This window comes from Podarcis cretensis (assembly GCF_951804945.1).
Source record: "Podarcis cretensis genome assembly, chromosome: 16".
Classification (NCBI taxonomy): domain Eukaryota; kingdom Metazoa; phylum Chordata; class Lepidosauria; order Squamata; family Lacertidae; genus Podarcis; species Podarcis cretensis.
Genome location: NC_137186.1, coordinates 19,493,727 through 19,517,991, shown reverse-complemented (window position 1 = coordinate 19,517,991; position 24,265 = coordinate 19,493,727). Strand labels below are relative to the sequence as shown.

The 24,265-nt window shown below is 48.8% G+C and overlaps 1 protein-coding gene across 2 annotated transcripts in view; it reads right to left on the bottom strand.

The window, feature by feature from the left end:
* LMNA (lamin A/C) overlaps positions 1–23,511 on the bottom strand; it is a 46,188-nt gene extending 22,677 nt beyond the window's left edge. Inside the window, exon 1 of one of the 2 annotated variants that reach the window (XM_079956811.1) lies at positions 23,026–23,511. In XM_079956811.1, the coding sequence (XP_079812937.1) occupies positions 23,026–23,375 (350 nt within the window). In that variant the 5' untranslated portion in view covers positions 23,376–23,511. The remainder of the gene's footprint in view (positions 1–23,025) is intronic. The other variant, XM_079956812.1, reaches the window with a different exon arrangement.
* Between the last annotated feature and the right edge of the window lie 754 nt (positions 23,512–24,265).

Genomic DNA, 24,265 nt, shown 5'->3' with positions numbered 1-24,265 from the left:
GGCGCTCTCCGGCCCCCGCGCAATGACTCAAAGGGACCGACGGCCTTTTGCGCGCGCCAAACCATGGCCATTTAGCAGACATTGGGAGGCCGCGAGCCGTCTGAGCGAAATGCCAGTTTTGAGTTTTTCCTCTTTCTTTCTTTTACACACACAAGAAAACGAGGCAGAGTGATCTCTCTCTCTGCTTTTTGTGTGTGTGTGAGAGAGAGAGAAAGTGGAGCAGCTTTGCGTCGCAGGAAACCTCGGTGCCAGCACGAAAAACGCAACTGCTGGGACAGGCAGGCGAGGGACATTCCTTTCGGCTGAGTAAACCAGGCAGCCCTCCAGCCCAAAGGCCAACGCCGAAGCAGGCCCGCAGGCCTCCCTGGCCCCACGGCGCAAAGAGGCACCGCCAAGCGGAGCTCGCCGCTGCGCACACTCCCTCGAGGCGCCGGGCGGTCGCGCCTTTTCCGGTTCGAAAGGCGCCCCAAACCCGCGCGGCCGCAGCGACAAGCCTCCGAAACCGCAGCTGGATGCGAGAGGCCCCAGCCGCCGCCGCCGCCGCCGCCGCTCACAGCGCCTCGGTAAAGTCTTCTCCCCTAGGTGCAGGCATGGAGGAACCTGTGGCATTGCAACTCCCGCCGGCCCCGACCGTGGGTCATGCTGCTCAGGGAGGTGATGGGAACTGGGAACCCCACGACGTCCGAAGGGCTGCCCCACACTTGCTGGAAGGCAGCCTCATCCAAGTCTGGTTCTACGCAAAAGTTGGGGACTTTCGGCGAGTTTAATGTAGCGAACCATGTATGGCACAGCCTCTTTGACGCTTGAGACCCAGAGCCAGGTGCCTTTTGATTCATGAAGCTCAAAAGGGATAAGTAGAGAGGGAGCTCCTATGTAACAAACAACCCACCAAATTGCTTGTTTATTTAGAAAATGATGACATGAAAAATGCTTCACAAGGTGGCCTTGGGGCAGGTACTCCTTTACAGCCAAACCTACCCCCACAGGGTTGTTGTGACAAAAGGATCTCACACCAGTAAGTTTGGGAGTGGGTGCATATTGCCCTAAGGAAGTGGGGAGAGCCCCCTATAGACATGCCCTCGGGAAAGCCCACTCAGATGCAACTCAAGATCCCCGCTGCTCCCCATCTGTTGCAATGAGTGCAGGCTTCTTGAGGTTGAAGCGAGGGAGGGCCAGTTCTGCTACTGTGCAGAGCCCTTGCACAATTCCAGCTTCGTTCCTAGCCGATCTGGGTCAGACGCCATCTCGGGACATGCCACCCCCCTCAGTCTTCCAAGATGCCATGAGATCAATGGGGTTCTCTGTTCCCCAGTGGGATGGATAGCTTCAAAGGAAGCAAGTGAAAATCAGCAGACTGGAGTGTGTGTGCCACTTGGTGAGAGACGAAAGCCTTGGGCTCTGGCCCCGCCCTGCCACACACACACACACACTCTTCCCTTGCTATCAAAGGAGCCGGTAACTTCCCAACGCCCTTGCCAAAACAGGGAGGAAACAGCAGCTGCCCCTGCTTGCCAACCTGCCCACAATTCACATGGCTTACAGCCTGTGTACACATGCTCCGTCCCTCCCATTGCCAACCCTGCCACTTTCAGAACTTTCCCAGCAGAATCCAGGATACCCTGGATTCGCAAGAGAGCCTCCACACAACCTCGGGGTGTCAGCTCAGGTTTTGCAAAAGCCTTGCATCCCAAATGGCCCCTGCAAGCTGAAGAGGTTCGGCATATTCTTCAGAGCCAGTATCAAGTTGTAGACCTGGAATAATTCCTGCCCAGAAGTCAACGAAAGGCTCTCTGGCTGCGGAGGGTGACGCAGCCTTTGCTCACCTGGTGCCCTCCAGATGTTTTGGACAGCAATTCCCATGAGTCCCGGGCCAGCACAGTTGTCTTGGGCTGCAACTCCCATCATACATATGCACTTGCTGGGGCTGATGGGAGTCCTAGCCCTAAACAGCCAGAGGGGGTCTAGGTCGGCACAGTGCAAAGACCTGGGAGCAGGCACTCAGTGTCACTCACGTCCAAGCAACCCAACAAAGAGGCTTTTTAAAAGGTTGGCTTCAAGGCAGTAGGTTGCTGTCAACTTACGTGTGCATGCTGCCAGCTTCACAAAATGTTCCTTAACTGAACCATCAAAGTGCAATATCTGACACTCATTGCAGAAACCAACATCCAAGCCGCTTCCCTTGGCTACCAAACTCTGCCGCCTCAAGTCACATTTTTACACTCCACATCTCTTACCAGCGGTGCCACTGACACTCCTCATAATGTAAATGCCACCTTGCTAGAACAATGCAAAGTCCCACCTCTCCCAGCATCCTGAAGCCAGATTCCTTCTGGGGCGCTCTCAAGCATGGCACGGCAGCAACAGCTACCCCACTTCTGCACCCTTGGCAACCAGGTAATTGAGAGGCAGACTGCCTTTCAACAAAGGTTCAAAGCTCTTGCAGATAATAGCTATTGGTAATTTCTACTGCGTTAGTAAATTGATAGACCTACCCATGGATTTTCCCACTCCCAAGCCAAAATAAAATAAATCTCACTTTCTGCAAACACACATACACACCTCAGCAACCTTAATATTCAAAACAAAGTCGAAACAAAGTAAAATAAATATTGAACTTTATGGGCAGAATATTTGCTTACTAATATTTGCACGGGCACCATCTCTCACAAGCAGAGCCATACACTTTGCATGCACCTGTGGCACCTACAAAGTTTGCATATGGCAGAGCTGGGGTGCCCCTTCTGTCTGAAAGACAGTAGACCAGCCTCATTCAGCCTAGTGCCATCCAGATGTTCTCTAGACTACTAAGCCAGGCCAGCTGTCGGGGCCTGGGCTGGCTAGGGCTGATGAGAATTGCAGTCCAGAACAACAAGAGGGCACCAGGTTGAGAGAGGCTGGAGGTGAGAATACTGTGTTAGATGAACCAATGCTACAATTTAAGCCTAGTACAGGCTCATGTGCTATTGGAGAAGAGCCACAGAGGGCACGCTTTGCATACAGAAAATTCCAGGTTACCAGTTCCTGCTGGCATCTCCAACTGCCTGACTCAGTAAGGTGTAGTACACACCAGCCTGTAATATGAACCCTCCTTTCCACTCCTCCGCTCAATGGCACAGTTCAAAGGGTCCCGAAAGCTTCTCTGCCAGGCTGGGTAAGGCTTTTGAATCCACCCTCCCAGCAGCTGAAATCTATTCTCCAAGATATAATAGGAGGTATTGTGAGGCCTCTGTTTGAATAGATCAGCCTCACCCAGCCCAGGCACAACAGAAGACAGCTTTTTATTATTTTGGCTTGCAGATAGAAACCCCGGATAATTATTTACAGTGCAGGCCAAGGAGAGCGCTGGTTCTGTTTTGCATGAGGCAGAGGGAGCTGGGCGAGCTTTGCAAGCAGAGAAAGAAGCCTGGCAGCTGCAACAGAAGGCAGCTTTTGGCTAGGTTTTGGGATGAATGAGTCACCACCCCTTTAAAAGGGAGAGATGTTGGCTGCAGTGGGATTGGTTGACGTGGCACTGAGGGCTGGAAAGACCACTGCTCCGCTGCCTGGGTCAGAAATAGGAATAGCCATGCTCCCAGAATTGCCATATGGGCAGCTGGCAGAAATGGTGGGCATAAATTTAGAACAGGATTAGGCAAATTCATGAAGGAGAGAAGGTTGACAGGCATCCATTAGCCATTAGCTAAACCTCCATGTTCAAGAGCTGTTTACCTCTGAATAACAGACGTTCAGAATATAGATACTGAGGATATAAAATGTGGTCAAACTGTTGCCTTCATGCTCAGCTTGAAAGTATTAAAGAAGAATCTGCCTGACCACCATTAAAGGCAGAGGTGGATGGACCCAGGTTTCTTTTTTCTCATTTTCACGTAAAAATGTCATGGCCAGTGTTCTTGTTTATTGCCCTCCTATCTCTTTAGGAAGGCAGCAGGGAGACCTACCACCACAGCAGCATTTCTAAGAAAATACGGTGATGTTCCAAGAACACTCTGCACATGCTTAAACACTGTGTTGTGAAAATGTCATGTGACTCAGGTGATTATCCTCTCGCAAGGGCACTGCATAAATAGCTCCTGCCCACATGACAACCAAACATCCAACTTCTCAGGAAAGTGAGAAACGTGGAAAATATTTTCAGGAACACAATGCTGGTTCCTTGATCTTGCTGCAAAAAGAGCTGGCTCTCGCTCAAGTCAGAAAGGTCACCTTGCTGGCCCTTTCTTCCTCAGCCTTGTGGGCGACCCTCTTTCCACGCCAAGGCATGCCACCATCAGCAGCTGGCATGGCACCCAGTGTGTGGGAGCCTCTTTCCTGGAGGGGGGCTGTCCCCAGGGTGTGGCGGGCACTTTGCCACATTGCAAGAATTCAGGGCTGGCCTTCTGCTGGAGACTGTAAACAGAGCAGAGTTTTCTTGCCGGTTGGCACAAAGCTCTGGCACATGCTCAAGAGACAGGTGAGAACAGACCAACCTGGCTGCGTTCCCCCACGTTGGTCCATTGCCGGTTCTTCACAATATGTTTTTATTGGTTCTATTAATACCCACCATGCCAGAAAGGACACCTTCCTTCCTCTTGCCCACATCTGACAATCACGGGGCTTAACAAGGACATTTCTAACTGAACTGTTTTCCCCGACTCTTTCCCAATCAGATCGATTCCATTTCCATAAATGTGTTCGTTAGCAAAAACCCAAACACAGGTGTTTTCTAGATATTAAAGGAAGTGAGACCATTTCATCCTTTTTAAGGCTACATTTGCACCATACATTTAAAGCTCTCTATCACTTTAAACAGTCATTGCTTCTCCCCTCAAAATCCTGGGAAGTGCAATTTGTTAATGGTGTTCAGAGTTGTTATTCCTCTTGCAGAGATACAATTCCTAGAGTGGTTTAATAATCCATCCCTCTTCCCAGGGAACTCTGGGAATTGCAGCTCTGGGAGGGGGACAACAACTCTCTGCACCCAAGCTATACTTCTCAGTATTATAATTTTTTTATGGGGGGGGGAGCCCTAACTGTTTAAAATGGTAACACAGCACGCTAAACTTATAGTGCGAATGTGGTCTAAGTTACCTCTTTGTGCTAGAAGGATAGGACATTTTTAATGTGCCCCTCAGCTGATTGCTCAGTAGTGGACTGCATACTTTGTCTGCAGATGGTCCTCTGGCATTGCCAGGTGCTGCTGGGAAAGCCTCCCTGCCTGAGACCCTGGAGTGCAGCTGCCAGTCCGTGTAGGCAATACTCAGCTAGATGGCCCAGTGGTCTGAGTCAGTAGAAGGCAGTTTCTTTAGATGAATAAAGTTTGCCCTCAGTATCTAAAAACGATATGGGTGTTACATTGGAGTGGATGAAATGAATATTGTTTATATATAGTGGACGGACGAAGGATGGGAAGTCCTCCTACCTTCTGAATTTTATTTTCTCTCTTAACAACTTTTCTATTTCTTCTTCTTTATTACGCACTCTTTATGTTTTTATTGTATTTAGACCAAAGCCTTAGTTTGGACACAAAAAGGAACAAGAGATTTGATAGTAAGTTTTGTATTTTTTTTCTTTATAAGTCCTAATACAATTTAAAATATAAAAATGGGATCACACTCACTTATAACTTTGGATTAATCAGCTATCAAAACATGCAGCCTTACTCAAGTGTGCTGATTATTACATCAAGCTTGCAGGAGACAGAGGGTGGGGGCAAGGCAGAAAGCACTTGTAAAAACAATGCACACCTCTTAAGCATCCCCCAAGATAGCTAAGGATGGTCTGGGTAGACAAAGGAGCTGGCTCAGCCCACACAAGAGTCAAGGTCTAATCTGCAAGGAAGTCTAAACTTTCAGAAAGATCTTGGGAAGACTCCACACACTCAAGGCCAGAAGCCAGAGGGCAATTCCCTCCTGGAGCACATGGTTCAGCCACTGTGGCTTAAGAAGAACAGGCTGCTGGATCTGGCCAAAGGGGGGCCCATCTAGTCCTGCACCCTGTTCTCAGTGGCCAACCAGATGTCCCCAATGGGACATCCACAAACAGAACCCAAGGACAACAACACTGCTTCCCAAAGTGGAGGGAGAACGTAGCCACTGATGGCAAGGAAAAGCTTCGGGACTCATGTAGCTCTTTTCCTCTTATCCACATGCCAGTGTAATTGATGTAGTTATTTATAAACAGCTGTATTGCATGTACCTAATGAAAGAGGTTAGCTCAGGGATGGGGGACCTGCAGCCCTCCAGATATTATTGGACTTAAACTCCCAGACAGAGAGAGAGGAAGAGAAGGGAACTCCATTGGTTGTTGTTTTGCTTCCCCTGCACTGTCTCAGGTTTGTGGCTATAAATGTGGATGCACAGATCAATGGTTTCAGACACAACTGAGCCATATTGGCAGCCGGCCCAACGTGGTAGCGCAGAGCTTTGCTGCTGGGTAGGCAGCCCGGTTCCCCAGCCTCACTGCCAAGAGAGCCACTCCCCAAAGTGGCATTCATGGGTGTCGGATCACATGTCCAGGCCGGCAGCCGCTTTGGCTCCTGACCACGCTGGAGGAAGTAAGCAGCTGAGGCCAGAGAAAGCAATCCCTTCCTTTCCAGGGAGAAGTCGCTGCCTTTTAACATTGCCTTTTTGTAAAGTATACCAGCTCAAAGCTATCTGAAAAAGAGCACGGAGTCAGACATGTTCTAAGGCCATGTTCCCTTAATTGCAACCTTCCAGAGACCACATGTGAGTGGGTGGGGCCAGAGGCAAAAGTAGGCAGGGCAACCGATGTGAATTTGAACAGTAGGATAGGTTTTATTACACACTTTCAAAGACACTTCTGTTTCCTCCTCCACCCAAACAAGCAAGATGCAGTGTCACAGTTCAAGGACACATTGAAGTCGGGTGTAATCATTCCGGTTGCAAAGTGGGGGCCGTGGTTCAGGAGGGTATGTGGCTGAGGGAGAGTCCCGAGGGCCAGATAGAAAGGCTGGAGGCCCCATTTGTCACCTGGGTCCAAGGTTCCCCATCCTTATAGCATGGGCAGAACACAGGGTGATGGGGGGTTCCACAGCTGTGTGTCCATTAGGGGCAAAACTAAGCTTTATTTCACCAGGGTCAAAGACCCAGTTTGGCACACACACACCCCATGCACATTTGCGTACACACACACAAACACACACACACACACACACACACACACACACCCCACAGGCTGGGACTGTCAATGGCACCTCTCTGGAGGTTTCACCCAGGGCAAAAAAAACATGGCTACCCCCTCCATAGCTATGGCACATGCCTCCCATGTGGAACTGGGCAACACTAGAAGCAGTCTCAGTTGAGTTTCAGTCAGGAAACCTCCACAGCCCCAAATAATGTGATCTAGCCAGGTGTCAAAATTTTGACCTGTGCTAGGGTCTTGCCTCCTTCCTCGATGTCTCAGGAGGACTAAAATTGCCAGGCAAAGAGAGAAACCACGAGGGCACTCAGTTTTTCTGCCTGGCTTGAGAGCTTTGCCTTCCTCGTGAACCATCTGGGCTGCACCCTGGGGTACCCACCTTGGCCATGCTCTGCCCACCTGGTGGAGTCCCCTCCACTCCCAACAACATTCCACTCCCTATCTAGGAGATTCCACCCCTGGATTCCCAAGGTTGGAGCTACCACCAAAGACACAGAAACCCTCACTAGGACACAAGTCGGTGCATTCCAAAGTTGCCACAGCTGCGAAGGAGAAGAGAAAGGAGGAAAGCAGCCAGTTGTTCCGGCTGACACAATGGACCCATTGAAGGAGGAGAAAGAGAAGCAGCAATTGTGGGACAGGTGGACAGCTCAAGATCTACAAGTCACTTAAAAACCCTTCTCCTGCTGCTGGGATTTGGGTAGACTGAATGCAAGAGGCATGAAGGCTACGGATGAAAGACAGACAGAAGCATAGACTGTGCAAAATGGAGAAGAATGCTTGGGGAAGGGCCTTTTTTATCTTAGCAGATCAAGGCAAAGGTATTTGTCCACATAGTTCCATAATAGGCCACTCGCTCACACAGCTCAATCTTGACTGTCAAGAGCATGGTTCCACCAAGTTGGAAGAATGCACAACCAGAGAACAAGTCAGTCTGGGTGTTGAAACAAACCTAGTGCAGGAGGTCAGATCTCCCAACAGGGAGGGTGTGTGTGTGTGTGTGTGTGTGTGTTTTAAAACTTCAAAGCAGCTGGGCAAGGGGAGGAGGCTCCAGTTGCTATCAGAGAGTCTCTCTGCAGCTGCTTTGAAACAAACACAGTGGGGGTTGAGATCTGAGGACTGATAGCACCTCCACCCATCATAAGGCAGGTGGGAGATGCACTGCCAGCTCCCTTGCAGATTAGAAGAACTTTCTGGCCTGGTGCATTAGCAAGAGCTTTGAACCATCCAGACACCCCATCAAGGAAAGCAGAATTCCGCAACCTGCAAAAATTATGCAAATGACAGAATTAACCAGGGCCAGTCCTAGAATGAGGCAGAATGAGGTGGGGAGTGGGGGAGAGTGCTCTTTTGCTCAGGTCCTGTATCTGGTTGGCCGCTGTGGGAACAGAATGCTGGACTAGATGGGCCAGTGGCCTGATCCAGCAAGCTCCTGTGTTCTTATGGTTCAGTTGCCAGTGCCAGTAGCAGGAATGAGGTAGGTATGGAAGGGGGATGGCCTGCACATCACCTGCACATCCTGCAAAAATCTGCCCAGCTAGTCATGGACTGGGAGTTGAGGAGCAGAGAAGGCAGCAAAGTAGCCCTACAATCTCCCACCAGACCTTACTCAGAAGTTTTTGAGCAAAGCCGCATCCTAGAAATCTTGCTCTTTGGAGAAAAGGCAAGGTGCTTTTGAGATGCCAAATCCTGTGCTTGCAGGTGGAAGCTTCGGAAGACCCTGAACCCTTACTTTGTAAGTCAACGGAGACACCTCACGCAGCAAGCAACACACATATGGAACGAACCACACAAACCTGTGGTCAGATCAGCTGCTCAAGTGGCACTCAGTCCTACAAGCAACCTGGCTTAATGGATCCCAGTCCCAACAGAGAACTAACAGCTGGTTCTCTGGAGATACTGCTCTTATACATGGATGTTCCATTTGAGTATGTTGGTAAAAGGGTGTTGAAGTAAGCACTTGGCAAAAGAAAGTGAGAGGAAGCAAAATTCTCTCTCCACCCTCCCTCCCTCCACCCAAGCCTCTATACCAGGCATAGGCAAACTCAGCCCTCCAGATGTTTTGGGACTACAACTCCCATCACCCCTAGCTAACAGGGCCAGTGGTCAGGGATGATGGGAGTTGTAGTCCCAAAACATCTGGAGGGCCGAGTTTGCCGGTGCCTGCTCTATACGCTGTCCCTCTAATCACAGGCCTGCCATTGCCACCCCCTTCTCCCGCCCCCCTCCCCAAGAAAATGAGCCAAGTCCTCATCCCCAACCAAATCTTCAGAGCTGTGCAGGATAATCTGTTGCTCTGACTCCCATCCTGCCAATTGAAACATGCCCACTGTGGATATACAACACCCCCCTTACATAGACAGAAGCCAACAATTTCACACACACACACACACACACAGAGAGAGAGAGAGAGAGAGAGAGCATTGCTTCCTTCTCCTCATTTGCTCCCTTGTCTCCTGAAAGGACCTCAACTGCTGAGAAGTGCATCTGTGTTGAGACAAAGGCCTGGATCTTGAAGCAAACAACCTGTGCCTGGGCTACCCTGCTCCTGCCATTAGGTCACATTCACACCATACATTTAAAGCACTGTTTCCCCTTTTAAATGTATGGTGCGAAACCAGTGAAATTTATAGAACATTAGTAGAAATGGAGGATGAAGAAGATCAACTGAAAGAGGTGTGGGATAAGGAGGCAACAGGGCAGATAGATAGTCAAAGCTGGGGAGAAATATGGGAGAATCGTACGTTGAAAATGTTGTCTATAAGAAGAATATTATTATAAATTAGTTTGGAGGTGGTATTTAACACCAGTCAGCTTACATCAAATAAACAAAGAATATTCAGTGTTATGTTGGAGGCGATCCCAGGAAACCAGGAATTATGCTCACATGTGGTGGGGGTATAAATATGTACAATTTTCCTGGCAAAGGGTGTTTAAGGAGATAACAGAAATCACTGGGTTAAAAGCTGACCGAAAGTCTAGAGATAGCATTATCAATTTACGATGGGGTGGAAGATTCGCAGGCTATGAAGGACTTGCTCACAAATTTATTGACAGCTGCACAAATTATTATAGCTTGGAAGTGGAAGGGACAAGCAAAATATAAAATGGAAGAATGGTATAAAGAGGTGTGGGATATAGCTATTAATGATAAATTAACCTGGGCCATTAAGGTATGACAGGGAATATGCAGGAGAAATGATTTCGAGGAGATATGGAAGGTGTTTGTAGAATTTGTAGTGTTAAAACAGAAAGGGGTCAAACTATCACAAGAGGTGTTGAAATTTTGGGAGGATAGATAGCTACAATGGAATTGTCTCGGTGGTGGGGTGCACATTTTTATTCTTATTTATTTATGATTATTACTTTGACAAAATAAAAATAATAATAATAAAGCACTGTAATGCCACTTTAAACAGTTATAGCTTCCCCCAAAGAATTCTGGGAGCTGGAGTTTGCTAAGGGTGCTAGGAGTTGTTTGGAAGAGTAGTACTCCCAGAGTAGTTTAACAGTTTAACAGGAATTTTCTTCACAAGGAACTCCAGGAACCATAACTCTGAGGGAAACAGGGGTCTTTAAACACCTCTTGGCAAACTACAGCTCCCAGGATTCTGGGAAGGAAGTCATAGCTGTTATAAAATGGTATCAAGGTGCTTCAAAATATACGGTGTGACAATGTCAAGGAGAGACCTGTGGTGGCACTGCTGCTTCCTGCAGAATTTCTCTGCTCAGTTTACCATCACCACCTTCTCTCCCTTGTCACGGACTCTGGAGGCTCTGCCAAGATCGTTTAACCTCCCACTTCCTTTAAAACTGCTTAATGCAGGTTTTAATGCAGCAGACTTTCAACACCACCACCTTTGCATCTCAACACCAGACAAGCTAGGAGCTAAATGGCACCTTAAATCTAGGGTTATGGGCGCAACAACAGAATGACTAGGCACGCTTCCCCCTGCCCCCTATAACCAAAGTACAAAGCTGAAAATGAACGAACTGTAGCTAAAATATTATGTTCATTTTTTCACATGCTCTAGTTCTTCCCCTGCCCACGCCCCAAATATTCTTAAGAGGGTCTCTTCTCCAGTCTTCAGAGAGTACTGTAGCAGAAAAAGTCCCTCCTTTCCTTGCACTCTGCAGTTTTAATCTGAAATCTTAGGCGCAGTACTGTGCCCAGAGCTCAGAAATGGCTCGCGCTAATGAAATTCCCTGTTGCAAAATGCGCCTAGAACAATGGGAGTTCCGAACACTGCGCCAGACTACATTTGGTTGTAGGAAGAGGTCTTAGGTGACATCCATAACACCATACATTTAAAGCACACAACTGCCTTCAAAGATACCCGGGAACTGTAGTTTGCACTTCAGAGCTGCAGCTCCCAGCACCTTTAGCAAAGTACAGTTGCCAAGATTACTTGGGGGAAGCCGGGTGCTTTAAAGGTGCTTTTCATGTATGGTGTGGACACAGGCTCTTTGGAGAAATGAGACAGTTCATCTGCACAACTCTGCACGAGCCAGACCGCTCCTTAAGAGCTTTCCAATGTGGAAAAAGAAAAATCAACACGCTCCGAGAGCTCAAACTTCTGCAAGGAAGCCTCTTGCAGCCAATTGGCTCATTCGAACCCAGCAAGAGAGCAGAGTCCGTTTCTGCGGGAAGGAAGCATGCTTGTCCCATGCGTCACACACAGGGGAAAAAATCACCCCAAAGGGAGAGAGAGCTCTGTAAACTCCTATAAAGCTTTTGGAATGCAAGAAGTCCTGGGTTCAAGCCCCAGGTAATGCAGGCGAGGTCCCCTGGAGAGTCAGCATGGCCCTTACTGAGCTAGTTGGACACTTGGTTTGACTCCATATAAGGCAACTTCTTGTGTTCGCCACAGACGGGGGGAAAAGAATCACACCAGCTTGGGGCAGGAATGGCAAAAGCTCTGAAATAGGTAAAGACAACATTTCTGTTGCCCTTGAAAGGATGCAGATATTGGGGTGGGATGCAAGTGAAAACTGGTCTTCCTGCATTTTCCCTTACATAGCCCACACTGTCTTAGGAATGGCTACCTTCTGCTCCAAGTAGGTAAGCCACCATTCACCATGAGTAGAACCTCCTTGCCCAGAAGCAGTGTACCTCTTTAGTTCTAGGTGCCAAGAGACCAACCTATTGACCCCAGCATGTCCGGCTTGGCAGCACCCACAATGTGCTATTATTATGAGTTGCCTTTGTATCCCACTTTTTTCTCCAAGGAGCTCAAGGTGGCATTCATGGTTCTTCCCCATCCTCAAATTAATACCCAGAGCAAGCCTACAAGGTAGGTTAGGCTGAGATGCAGTGGTTTGTCTCCCAGATCCTAGTAGTATGTGTCCCATTATAGAAGAGATTGGGGGACCTGTGGCCCTTGCCAGATGTTTTGGACTGCAACTCCCAGCAAACGCATCAAGGACAGCCATGCTGGCTGAGGCTGATGGGAGTTGAGGTCCAAAACATTTGGAGGTGCATGTGAGGTTGAGGGAAGCTGTCATCCATTATAACACTGTCTCCCCATCCTATTAAGCCTCCTGAGAAACAGACCCACAAGCCATTCAAACAAAGAAGCAGCTGGAGGCACGATTACCTGGAAGGGCTGGCCAACACTGCAAGTCTCGGGCCCAGCTCCTTGCAGGCTACAAAACATCCCAGGGGGATGAGCTTCTTCTCCCAGGCTTCCGCACACAGATGCCAACCTCCAAATTCAGTGTCACGTTAATTATGGGGGAAATCTGTTGCAGGTAGCAGAAATGTGACACAAAAGCAGCTGCTGTCACTTCACAACACTTTCAGGCTTTCGCAAAATTACTCATGGCAGTCTTCCAAGCATTTCCAAACAAAGAGGGCTGGAAGCTTTTTAAGAATAAACTTTTTCAAAACTCAGCAGAGGTCTCAGGAAGTTTCTCTGTGCAGGTGGGAGCAACATCTCATGATATGCAGTGCATGGTATTCCACCAGCGCTCTGTTCTCTCCGGATAAAGAGAGATAAAGATGAGGGTACCACGATGGGGAGGAAACCTGTCTCGAGATAAGGCTGACGGGCCTGTCTCCTCCAACATTTATTCTTCCAGGGAGAACGGTCTGAATGCATTCACACCTTTATAATGAGAACTGCAATCTTGGCTTTAATAAGGAGCTGGGACTCTCAGAAACCAAAACAACCGTTCTGTTCTCAGGGCCACACAAGAATAATCAATGACCTTCTGGAACTATGGAGTCAAAATAAGGGGCTCCTTGGCTATGGTCTGAGCTACCTTCCCATGCTGGGATTAATATTTTTTTAGAGCGAGGATGACATATTAAAGACCCACATTCTGCAAAACTTAGTAAGTGTGGATGCAACCCAAAGGGGTAATGAGAAAGGATCTCAAGAATTGCACTCGGACATTTCTGTCTCTCTGAGAAGGTTAATAGGCACAGCTTTGAAGAATGGAGGAGTCAGGAAACACAAGAAAGCTCTCTCTACACCCCCACCCCACCCCCGGCCCCTCTCTCCTCTTCACCCGCTGAAACGTGAGGGCAGCAGATCCCTGGTAAAGAACTGGCTGTTCCAAAGTGTGGTTTTGGATGCAAGGGGAAGAAAGCAGAAGGAATCAATTAGGATCTGAACAAGAGCCCCACCCAAAAGCCATCGAGGAAGCTGCTCAGGCAAGGACTGGGAGAGCTATAAACTGCTTTTTATTTTGTATATTTTATTTATTACTACTACTATTACTACTACTCTATTATTGTTAGTAAAAGGTTGGTTTCCTCGTTTCCTGCTATTTGTCATGGGCAAATAACTACCCTGATTTTGTCTATGTGTGGGAGAAGGGGGCATTCAGGAGGTTAACTTTTTTAAATAATGCAGCTCCTGTACCAGCTAATAAATTTTATTTGGGAGGATGCAGACTACATATTTCACTTGCTACAGAACCACTGTAAGTCAGGGGCAAGCAGTGCCATGGCACCCAAATGTGTCACAATGAATTCTTAATGGCTTTGGTGAATTATTAAATGAAGAGCAGCATCTAACAGGAGGCAGAGCAGGGGAGGGGCTGCTTAACCCTCTCCTCACAGTTCCTTCATGCCCCAAGATCTAGCCCCCTACGCTGGCTGCTTTTGCCCCTGCAGGGCTCCAGCTGAATGCTTAGAGCTAAAATATGCATCTGAAACCCTGGCATGTGGAAGAAGGGTTGAAGGAATGAGCAGAACAGCAGCCAATAGGAGGAAAATGAAGCATCGCCCTCACTCTACCGCTCCTCCAGTCAAAGTTACAGCCTCCCAAGTGTGCTTTTCTTTCTTTTCTTGTATAATTCAAAGGAACTTCCTAGACCTCCCTTGCTTCTTCCCATTCATTCCATGTGTCTAATATAACTCACGTAGAGGTGTTATTTTAACAACTCATGGGCAAATACTGATACCAGTTGTAGGCATTAGGTCCTGTACTATCATGTTCCTTGTCTTGGAGCAGCAGTTGTTCTCAGCAAAGCGCAAACTGGATCCATTGTTAAATTAAACAGACATTCACTTTTTGGTTTTCTGACTTGGTATCTCTCATAGACCTACCTGGAGATCTTGGGAATTAAACCAGGGACCTTCTGCCTGCGAAGCTGATGTTCTACCACAGAGCTATGGCCCTTTGCTGCCAGTGGTGTAACAGAACCTGGAGGGAGCAAGTTCTGAAACTGCAGCAGGTGAAGCTACCTGAGAAGGGCTCCTGTGAGTGATGCCTTGGCCCGACGGCACAAATGCAGCCTCATTCTATTGTCTATATAAAGGAAGAGAACGGGGCCCTGGGCTCAGAGAAACCTCAGGGATGAAAAGGTGGCAAGTTAAGTGCTTCAAGGAGTTTATTCTTGGCATGAAAATAGGCAGCATCAAGGCTTTGCGAGGGAAGGTAAACAAGAGACACAAACAGGAGCTTCCAAAAATTGTGGTAGGGTGATGGCGGGATGATATTTTGTCAAGGTTCCTGGCATGTAAGAGGGGAGGAAATGCACAATCCAAACCAAAGTTTTGCACAGCGACACCATTTCTTCTCACAGGATTTGGTTTTCAGCGGCTGAATTCCCCCACCCATGACCAGCCATGACCAGCCATGTTTCTGCCCCAGAATGCACTCAAGGCATTGGATTATGGACTCAAACTGCCAGCAAAGAGATTTCGCCAAGCCCATCGTTGTGGCTGAATGTCACGTTTTGCCCCTCTGAGGAAGGAGGCGCCAGAAGGGGCACTGGAGGGAACAAACACACACACGAACACACATACAACAACCAACCCGCCTTGTTTAAAAACGGCACGTGAACAGGCAGGATCATGGATTGCCAGCAACAAGCCACCAAGAATCCCAAATCCTTGGAATAAACGCTTCTTGCCGGAGCAGAAGGGCGTTGGCCACAGCCATGAGTCAGAAACGGTTCTGGCACAGAGTGTCAAGCATGTGCTCCGCCCTTTCAAATCCAAACCGCTGGCTGGTTTCTATGGAGTGGCCAATACAGAGCTTCCACAGCAGCATCCCTAGTTCCCATTGGCCCACTAGAAGATGCCGAGAGCAGGGGCTGATGGGAAGCCTCACCCGTTAGGCACACGTGAGGGGTGCAGGGCTGCCCCGGCTTTGTCTGTGCCAGATCAAAGATCTGTAGCCATTTCTGTTTGGGGACTGGCGTGAGCCTTGAAGTGCCATGTCTTTACCAGGCTCCCCTGCTGCCTAGCTTTCATACTTTTCCAGGCTCCCTTACTGCCTGGCTTTTAACATGCGTCCCGGTGAGGTTTTTAGGAAGGCAGAGTACGTAGCACATAAAACCCATTCACTCTTACTGCAGGGAGGAGATTAGAATCCAAGAGTAGCACACAGAGATGCAGGTTCCAATCCTGACAGCCTTGTCCAAATCATGCACTCCAGTCCTAAACTCTTTGCAGGGTACTTGCAAAGACAAATGCAACTTTGTACACGCAGGGTATGATTCAAATTTATTCAGTGTTGCTCAACCTGCTACAGATACCCAAGAGGGGAAAGGATGCATCTTGCACTGATCAGCTTCCCTGTAGAATCGCGGCACTCACCCATGCCCACAAACCATAAGCTGTGGGGCCTTTCTTGCGCTTTTTATATCTGTTGCAGATAACTGTATTTTAAAGAATGTCACACGTTCCAGGTAGAATTTTGCAAAAAGGTGACACGTGTGCAACCAAGACAAACAGAAGAAGGTGCCTCTTATCAGGTCCGGCCAGCGGCCCACCACATCTGGAATTGTCTATTCTGGCTGACAGCAGCAATGATGGCTTTCCGGAGCATAGCTCGGTGGTCTGCATGTCCCAAGTTTGATCCCTGGCATCTCCAGGTAGGGCTGTGAAAGAGCCCTGTTGGAAACCCTGGAGAGCCACTACCTAGTCAATGTAGACAACAGAGAGCTAGATCAGGATCTCCAGCTGTTTTTGGACTACAATTCCCATCATCCCTGACCACTGGTCCTGCAAGCTGGGGATTATGGGAGTTGTAGTCCAAAAACAGCTGGCGACCCAAGTTTGGGAAGCCCTGAGCTAGATGGATCAATGGTCTGACTCTGCATGAGGCAATATACTATGTTCCACTTCTGTTTTGAGACCCAGCTGAACCATGGAAAACTTGTATTCTACCACCCAGCTTCAGGCCATTCCATACATCATGCTGAGCAAACAAAGCCACATAGGGGAAGGTCTGATAAACAGCAATTGGTGATAAGAGTCAAAGTCTGACTTACATACAAAGCCAATTTATTTCAGTGTCACTGCCCGTCCACACCAACACAAGGCATTTCTGGCAAACCGACAGCCTGAAAACAGGGGTGGGAGTTGAGGAGCAGCCAGCTTCATCAGGTTTAGTAAAACCTCCTTGCCTGCTCACCAGGAAACAATCCTTACTCGACACAGGTGAGTAAGCAAGTGGTTATACTATGAGCACAATATACCTGGATATCAGATGCCGGGGATAGACAAGGGGAAGGCACAGACCCTTTTATGCCCAGCATATAAGCTCCCTGGACGCTTCTGTCTAACCACTGCTGGAAACAGAAGGCTGGGCCTTTGGACCAAATAGAACAAGGCATTAAAAGTACAGTGCACATGGTCCTAAGATTTAAGGGGAGCCCGGAACCTGATTCAAGAGTTAGGGCTCAAGGCATAGAGCATGCCAACAAAGAAAAAGTGCCTCTGAGCATACATGAACAAATTTTTGCTCCCCACCAAGTTAACTACAAAGCTCCTTTAGAACCACAGGGACTTTGTCGCTGCAGCAAACCTGCTCAGCCACTCTGGCCTCTCTCCAGGCTGTTTAATGACAACTCAGCCTATGGCTGTTGGGAGCTTCCTTGTGTAGCTCATAGCTGGACGTGCCCACAAAAGTCCTCCAAGAACACAGCCCTCCAGCACAGATCATAGATCACAGAATTGTAGAATTGGAAGGGACCCCAAGAATCATTGAGTCCACCCCCGGCAATGCAGGAATATGCAGCTCATTTTTTTTACCGAGTCAAAAATTAAAGGTTGAAAACTAGCATGATCCGCTGTGTATCTGTCACCGCACTCTAATTGGGATGGATGTCTCCCATTTGTGCCCTGGCACAGGTGGGTATTTCAACATGATCAAAGTTACAATGGGCTATTGATTATGGCAAGGGTGGCTAACCTCTCACCTAGGAGGGAGGCCTGATGCAGACCCCCAAGACCCAACTGATTTGGCAGTGGCAAAAAGGTAAGAAAAATTAAAGTGGGCTCCTCTCCACTCAGCTACTTGATGGAGAATGCCAGAATATGTGCTTGTCGCCAAGTCCTGATGTATTCACTTCTGGTTCTCATGGTCACAATGATAAGCTGGAGAAAGCTAACAAAAGCATCAGAAACTAGGGGCACACCAGCCTTGAAGAGACAGACCACATCCTACCCAGCTTCCTACCCGCGGGAACCATTTGTTTGCCTCTCTATTTTCAAACAAGAGTCTTGGAGAAGTTAAGTTAAGAGAAGTAATCCAGCTGCACAATCCTGATAGTTGCCTTGCCAGGGTGCAAGCAGAGTCTGGGTGGCAGAGATACCGAGTGGCTGTTTCCACCCAGCCTCTATATTAATGGACTCCTGGATATTAATGAATGCCTACTTGTATGCCCTAGCATGCAATGCAAGTAAGGCACCCTAACTACTAAAAAGTCACCCCAAGGGGGATCCACAGGCTAGTCAAAAAGAGAAAATCCATTCCTGAGACAGGGCAAGTGCAATGCAAAACTGATATTCTATTATTATTATTATTATTATTATTAACCACCAAATATCAGAGTGGAAGGCACAAATGGAAAGGAACTGAAAGCTGGTGAATCAAGAATTCTAGAAACTCCAATACGAGCGATATGTTCAAAGGGGAAACAATTGTTACGGATGGGGAGACTTCGTCACGCAGCATGCTTTGATCTTTGTAAAGCTACCACTAAAAGGGGAACAAGGTAGAGGACTTTGCTTCTGACCACAGGCGGGGCCCTCCAGCCGCCTCACCCCCACGCAATGTCTAGCTCTCCCCCCCCCCCAGCTCCGCCGGGGAATTTCTATTTGTCCTTCGAAATCAATGAATTACGATTGTAGTTTCCCTTCGGCTGACTCACACTGCCTCTTGTTTGCAGTCTCAAAACATTTGCTGCCTCCCCTGGCAACTGCTATTGCCGAGCTGTCGGACGAGGCAGGCAGGCAAACAGGTTAATTGCAAAGGAAAACCTTTTGCAACCAGCCTTGCAAAAACAGAAAGACAGGTAGCCGGCGCCCCACGGGAGGAGACGCAAAAGGGCCCCATGTGCTGCTGTTTGTGGCACAAAGCACACGGTTGTCAAGACCCGACGCGTGGGCTGCAAAGCCTGCCTGCTTCTGGGGCACAGCACAATGGCTGACTAAACAGACACCTGGCAGCTAGACGGGACTTCCAAAAATATTTCCTGCTGCTCTGAGTTTGTCTACTCCTACAGAAGAGAGGCAATGCTACAGAACATGCAAGTGCAGTTGACAACAACTATTTCTTTTCACATTAGTTAAATTGTAGTTAAGCACAGGGGCATATTAAAGAAATGGCAATCGTGGTTAGACGCCCCATGAACACACCGAACTGCTATCAAACCATAATCTGAGGCTTGCAGTATGAATCATATCAGCTGCAGCATACCATTGCAGATGAATCTTCAACCAGGTTGGGGACAGAGGAGAATAAAAGACACACCTGTAATGTCCCTACCTCCTATGTCTCAAGTGAACATGCAGCTCCCTGTGCTTCTCCCAGGGATGGAAAGGGGTTAGTTTAACCTCTGCTTTGCTAGTAAAACTGAATTACTGTGTGGCGAAATGATGCATGTCTAAAATGCGTGTCACCAACATGAAAAGTTTGGAAGCTCTGCAGTAAGGGATATTAAGTCCTACAACTCACTTGGGGTGATGACCACGCAGGTCTTTACAAAAGCTTGGCCAGAAAGCATGGGTTTTTGCAGGCAAACAAGCCAGCAAAAACCCTTGCGCTGCAGAAACTTGGGTGGAATTAACTGCAAACCATTCCTTGCCCTGTCTCTGTCTCTGCCTCTGACTATTATTATTATTATTATTATTTCAGTTGTCATTCACACAGTGCATTTCAAATCTGTAAAATGCTTTGCAGACATTGTTTTAGTAACCTGCACCACAGTCTTATCAGATAGAAATATTGGCCTATCATCCCAATTTGGCAGTTGAGGGACCAAGCTAAAGACCAACTAAGGCTGCAACTCTGAGCACAGTCAGCTGGGAGCAAACCCCTCTAAAATAAATGGGGCTTAGGTGTGAAAATTAAACGCATGTCGGTCTGGGCTGCAAGGCCACCCAGGGAGCTTGAGTCACAACCTGGGAAGTTCATCTGAGTACTTCAGAGGTAATCTGAGGCAAGGCAGATTCACCCGCCTTCCCCAGTTGGTGTCCTCCAGACGTCTGGAACTACAACTCCCATCGGTGCCGCAATGGCTGCACTGACTGGGGCTGATGGGAGTTGTAGTCCAAAACATCTGGAGGGTGAAACAGGCTGGGGGAGGTTATCTTGGGTAATCTGCAACTTTATCCTGGTATGCTACATGCATGCATTTACAAAACTGATGTTCAGGCTTGTTTTTTGAAGTGCTTTATGGAGCACTTGCAAGTGATAGGGAATGCAGCCTCTCCCCCCCCCCCTTCAAAAAAATGCCCACATAAAGAACCGCCACTCAGCACCTAGTGCTGCGCCTTTTCAAATGATTCTGCCACACATGGCACAACAGACCCATGATCTAAATGGAGACAGGCTCGCATTGCCATTGAGATGAGCACAAAGTTATCTAAAGCGGGATCTGCAATGGGACACATGCAGGTTAAATATAAAACTGAGCTGCATGCGGGTGGCATCTGCAAAAGGCATTATTTCTGGGAAAGGGACTCTGCAATTTACTCAGAAAGGACCCAACAACTCACCTCCCCTGCCCTCACTTCTAAGGCTTCTCAGCAGAGAAGGCTAGGAAGCCACAGCAAAGCCAAAAGCTGTAGGAAAACTGGCCTGCAGACTTTGGTATAAGGCTGCTGTAGCCTCCACATTCCCTGCTGCCTATCAGAGTTCAGTTACCGCCTGAAGCCGAATACTGGTAGGGAAGGCAGGAGGAAAGAGGGTACAGTTGTTCAGCATGCAAGCACAGCACTATCAAACCATGCAGGGCAGAACACAGTTACTACAGCTGCAGCTTGGTTCCTTTAAAACACAAAACCTCCATGTTGAGTTTTGAAGTTCCTAGTCCTTCTGGTTCAAGAGCAAAAAAAAAAAAAAAACCCAAACAACAAATAACCCATAACAAAACTCAGCACTGAGAGAACACAAAAAACTATTTAGAAACTAGAGGTGGTGAGGAAGCGGGGGGGGGGGGGAGGACTGCTACTCGCTATAGTTCCTGCTCCTTTGCTATGACCACCAGGTCTTCCCCTCTGCACAGCCTGTTTCTCTGCAAGTCTGAACTCACATTCTCCAGAACATGCCTAAGAAACGTGGAGGAGATGCATTCCCCACCCCCGGGCCCACCACAAAAATGCAGCCAACGCAAAGTAACTAAGCGTGTGGCGCAATCTGCCCAGTGTGCACAATTTATTCCAGTTGCAGAAATTTAGGATGAGTGGAATGGAAAAAATATATAATCACATAATTCCTCCACCACACCCGAATCGAATATTTGAGCCAACACAGAAAAGGCTGCGTAGGAAAAATCTAAAACGGAGACAATGAAGGTCAGAACGGGCGCAAATTCAGCAAGCAGTTTGTTAAATCAGATGCTCCCCTGGATGGAAAAGGGTTCAGCTTGAGTAAAAGTGGTCATGGGTGGGCTCTTCAGAACAGAATGTTCCCTTCTCCAACCAGCAGAGCAGCAAACATAGTTTGGTTCTATTGAAGATACAACTTGCTAAGCTTAGAAGTCCAGGGAATCCTCTAAGAGAATGAAGGGTGTGCCTTGATAAGAGAAGCACCTATCCCACCGTCTGCCCCAAGAGCTTGCTGACATTTCCTGGGGCCCCCAAACCCAACAGTGATCTGCCACACAGAGGCTTTTGGCAAACCACTCAGACAATTCATGAGACAACCACATACACAAATAGTCCTTGCTCAATTTGGAGTGGACACTAAGCTGTGTACAGTATACACACTCTCATTCAAGGCTGCACTCAGTGCGCTCCTAGCTGCTAGTAAGGGAAGCAGTGTGCGCACAACACGAGCCACAATCCATATCTATCCTGACGTTTCTTGTGAAATATTGCATTTTAATGCACTTTCCCCCAAACCAGCTTGGCTCCAAATTGAGAAAACAAATGACCCAGCTGTGTTTTAAGCCAGCTTGAGTTGTTTTCAACCAAGCCTTACTCAGAGTTAACCCACGGAAATGAATGGAGCCACCTTAGCCATGCCCATTCATTTCAATGGGGTAGGCAACACGGTGCCCTCCAGATGTTCTTGGACTAGAACGCCCATTGTTCCTCTCCCCTGGCCATGCTGACTAGGGCTGACGGGAGCTGGAGTCAAACATCTGGAGAGCACCACACTGAGGACCCCTTAATCTGGTCAACACAATTTATGCAATCTTAATGCAATCTTATGGCAATTTATGCAATCTTAATGGAGACTATTGTGTGTGGCCTCATTGCTGTCACCAAAGCCATCCCCTGTGCTTGCTCCCCAATGCACCCAAAACCAGGACATGGATACAAAATATTAATTTTGATGGCCACTGGTGGAAATTTAAGAAAGTTTTTTTTAAAAAAAAATCTGATTACTCCAAGGTATTCTGAACAGAACACAGCTACAGTGCCAAGGAGAATAAAGCTGGGGTCCTTGCCCCCAGCTCCCTTTCTAAGTTTGGGGGATCCATCCAACTATGGTTTAAGATATGCTGGCCACATACCACAGAGGTAAACTTTCCACTGCCAAACTAGGAATTCCAGGCAGCCGTGACAGATAACACAATGCCAACCGCACAACCAATTGCCCACAAAAGAGGAAAAGAAAGTGTTCATTGTCGAGCCTGAACGTGGGCTTGGGGAAGAATATGCCGCCTCCTCCTGTGCCCACAACAGAGTCGCAGTCTTCCCAGCTGGAGAATGACATTCTTTGCCCTCCCAGCTCATATGATGGCTGCCAGCTTCCATGCCCGCTTTGGTCCCTGCCCAAAATCCTTGTGGGCCACAATCCACTGGGCTCACGCTTTTGACGCAATCCTGACTACGGACTCCAAATCGTGCAGAGGTGTGCATGGGATTTTCTCTTCTTTTTTAAGGGGGAGGGGGAGCTGAGGAAAACGCTGTTTGGACCAAGGAGGGTACCCTCCACCCCCACCCAGCCAGCCCCTTCCCGGGCGCCCTACCTGGCCTTGAGCTCCTTGAACTCCTCGCGGACTTTGCTCAGCTCCAGCTGGAGGCGCGCCCGCTCCTTGGCCACCGAGTCGAGCGTCTTGCGGGCGTCGGCCAGCTCCGCCTCGTAGGCCGACTTGATGCCCGTGACCTCGCGGCTCACCTCCTCCTCGGACTCGGTGATGCGCAGCCGGAGCCCGGCGTTCTCGGACTCGAGGGAGCGCACCTTGTCGATGTAGATGGCCAGGCGGTCGTTCAGCTCCTGCAAATCCTCCTTCTCCTGCAGGCGGGTGATGCGGGCCGGCGAGAGCGGGGTCGAGGTGCCCCCGCTCCGGGTGCTCCTCTTCTGGCCGGGGGTCTCCATGGCGCAGGCGGGGGTTCGGGCCCTGGCGAAGGCGGAGGACGAGGGAAGCGGCGGCGGCGGCGGCGGCGGAGGCACTGGAGGAAGCAGCAGAATTCCAACGCACCTCGGCTCTCCAAGTGACAGGCGGTCTGAGTCACGGGCTTGGAGGGCAGCTCATATAGCTTTGGGAAAAGGCGGGGGAGGCTGGGAAAAGGGAGGGGAGGGGCTAGGCAAATAGAACCAGCCCCTCATTTGCATAGTTAAAGGAAAACTGCCCAGGACTGGGTTTTTATCACATTCTCTGATGCTTCCCGTCTTCGTCCGCCGCCCTCCTCCCGATCTGCTTTGCCTTCCCCTCCGCTCAGGGTGTTTCGACGTTCCAGAGAGCAAGGAGCCCGTGCGCATAGTGGTTAGAGCAGCCTTTTCTCAGACGGCGTTGGAATGCAGCGCCCACCATCCCAAGCTAGCAGAGAAGGTGGTCAGGGACGATGGGAGCTGTAGTCCAACAGCGTATGAGGACCCAAGGTTGAGAAAGGCTGGGTTCGTTGGAAGGGACCCTGAGCACCATCTAGTCCAGCCCCCTGCAATGGAGGAAGATGCATGCAGCTGCCCCATACGGGGATCGAACCTGCAACCTTGGCATTAACAGCATCACGCTCTGAGCTATGCAGGCCAGGGTTCGAATCCCGATTCATAGGGAAGCTCCCAGTCGCCTGTTGTAAGGGCCAGTTGTTTCTGTGTGGGTATGGGAAGCAGGAATGCAAACGGTGCAGGTCTTACACTGAAAGGGGGTGGCGAACATACTGTATCTAGAGGACAGCACGGTTGGCGGGGAGTGCTACTCTGAATCTCCCCACTCCAAAATAAAAACAAACAAAAAATACCTTACACTGCAGCCCCAAAAGCAGATC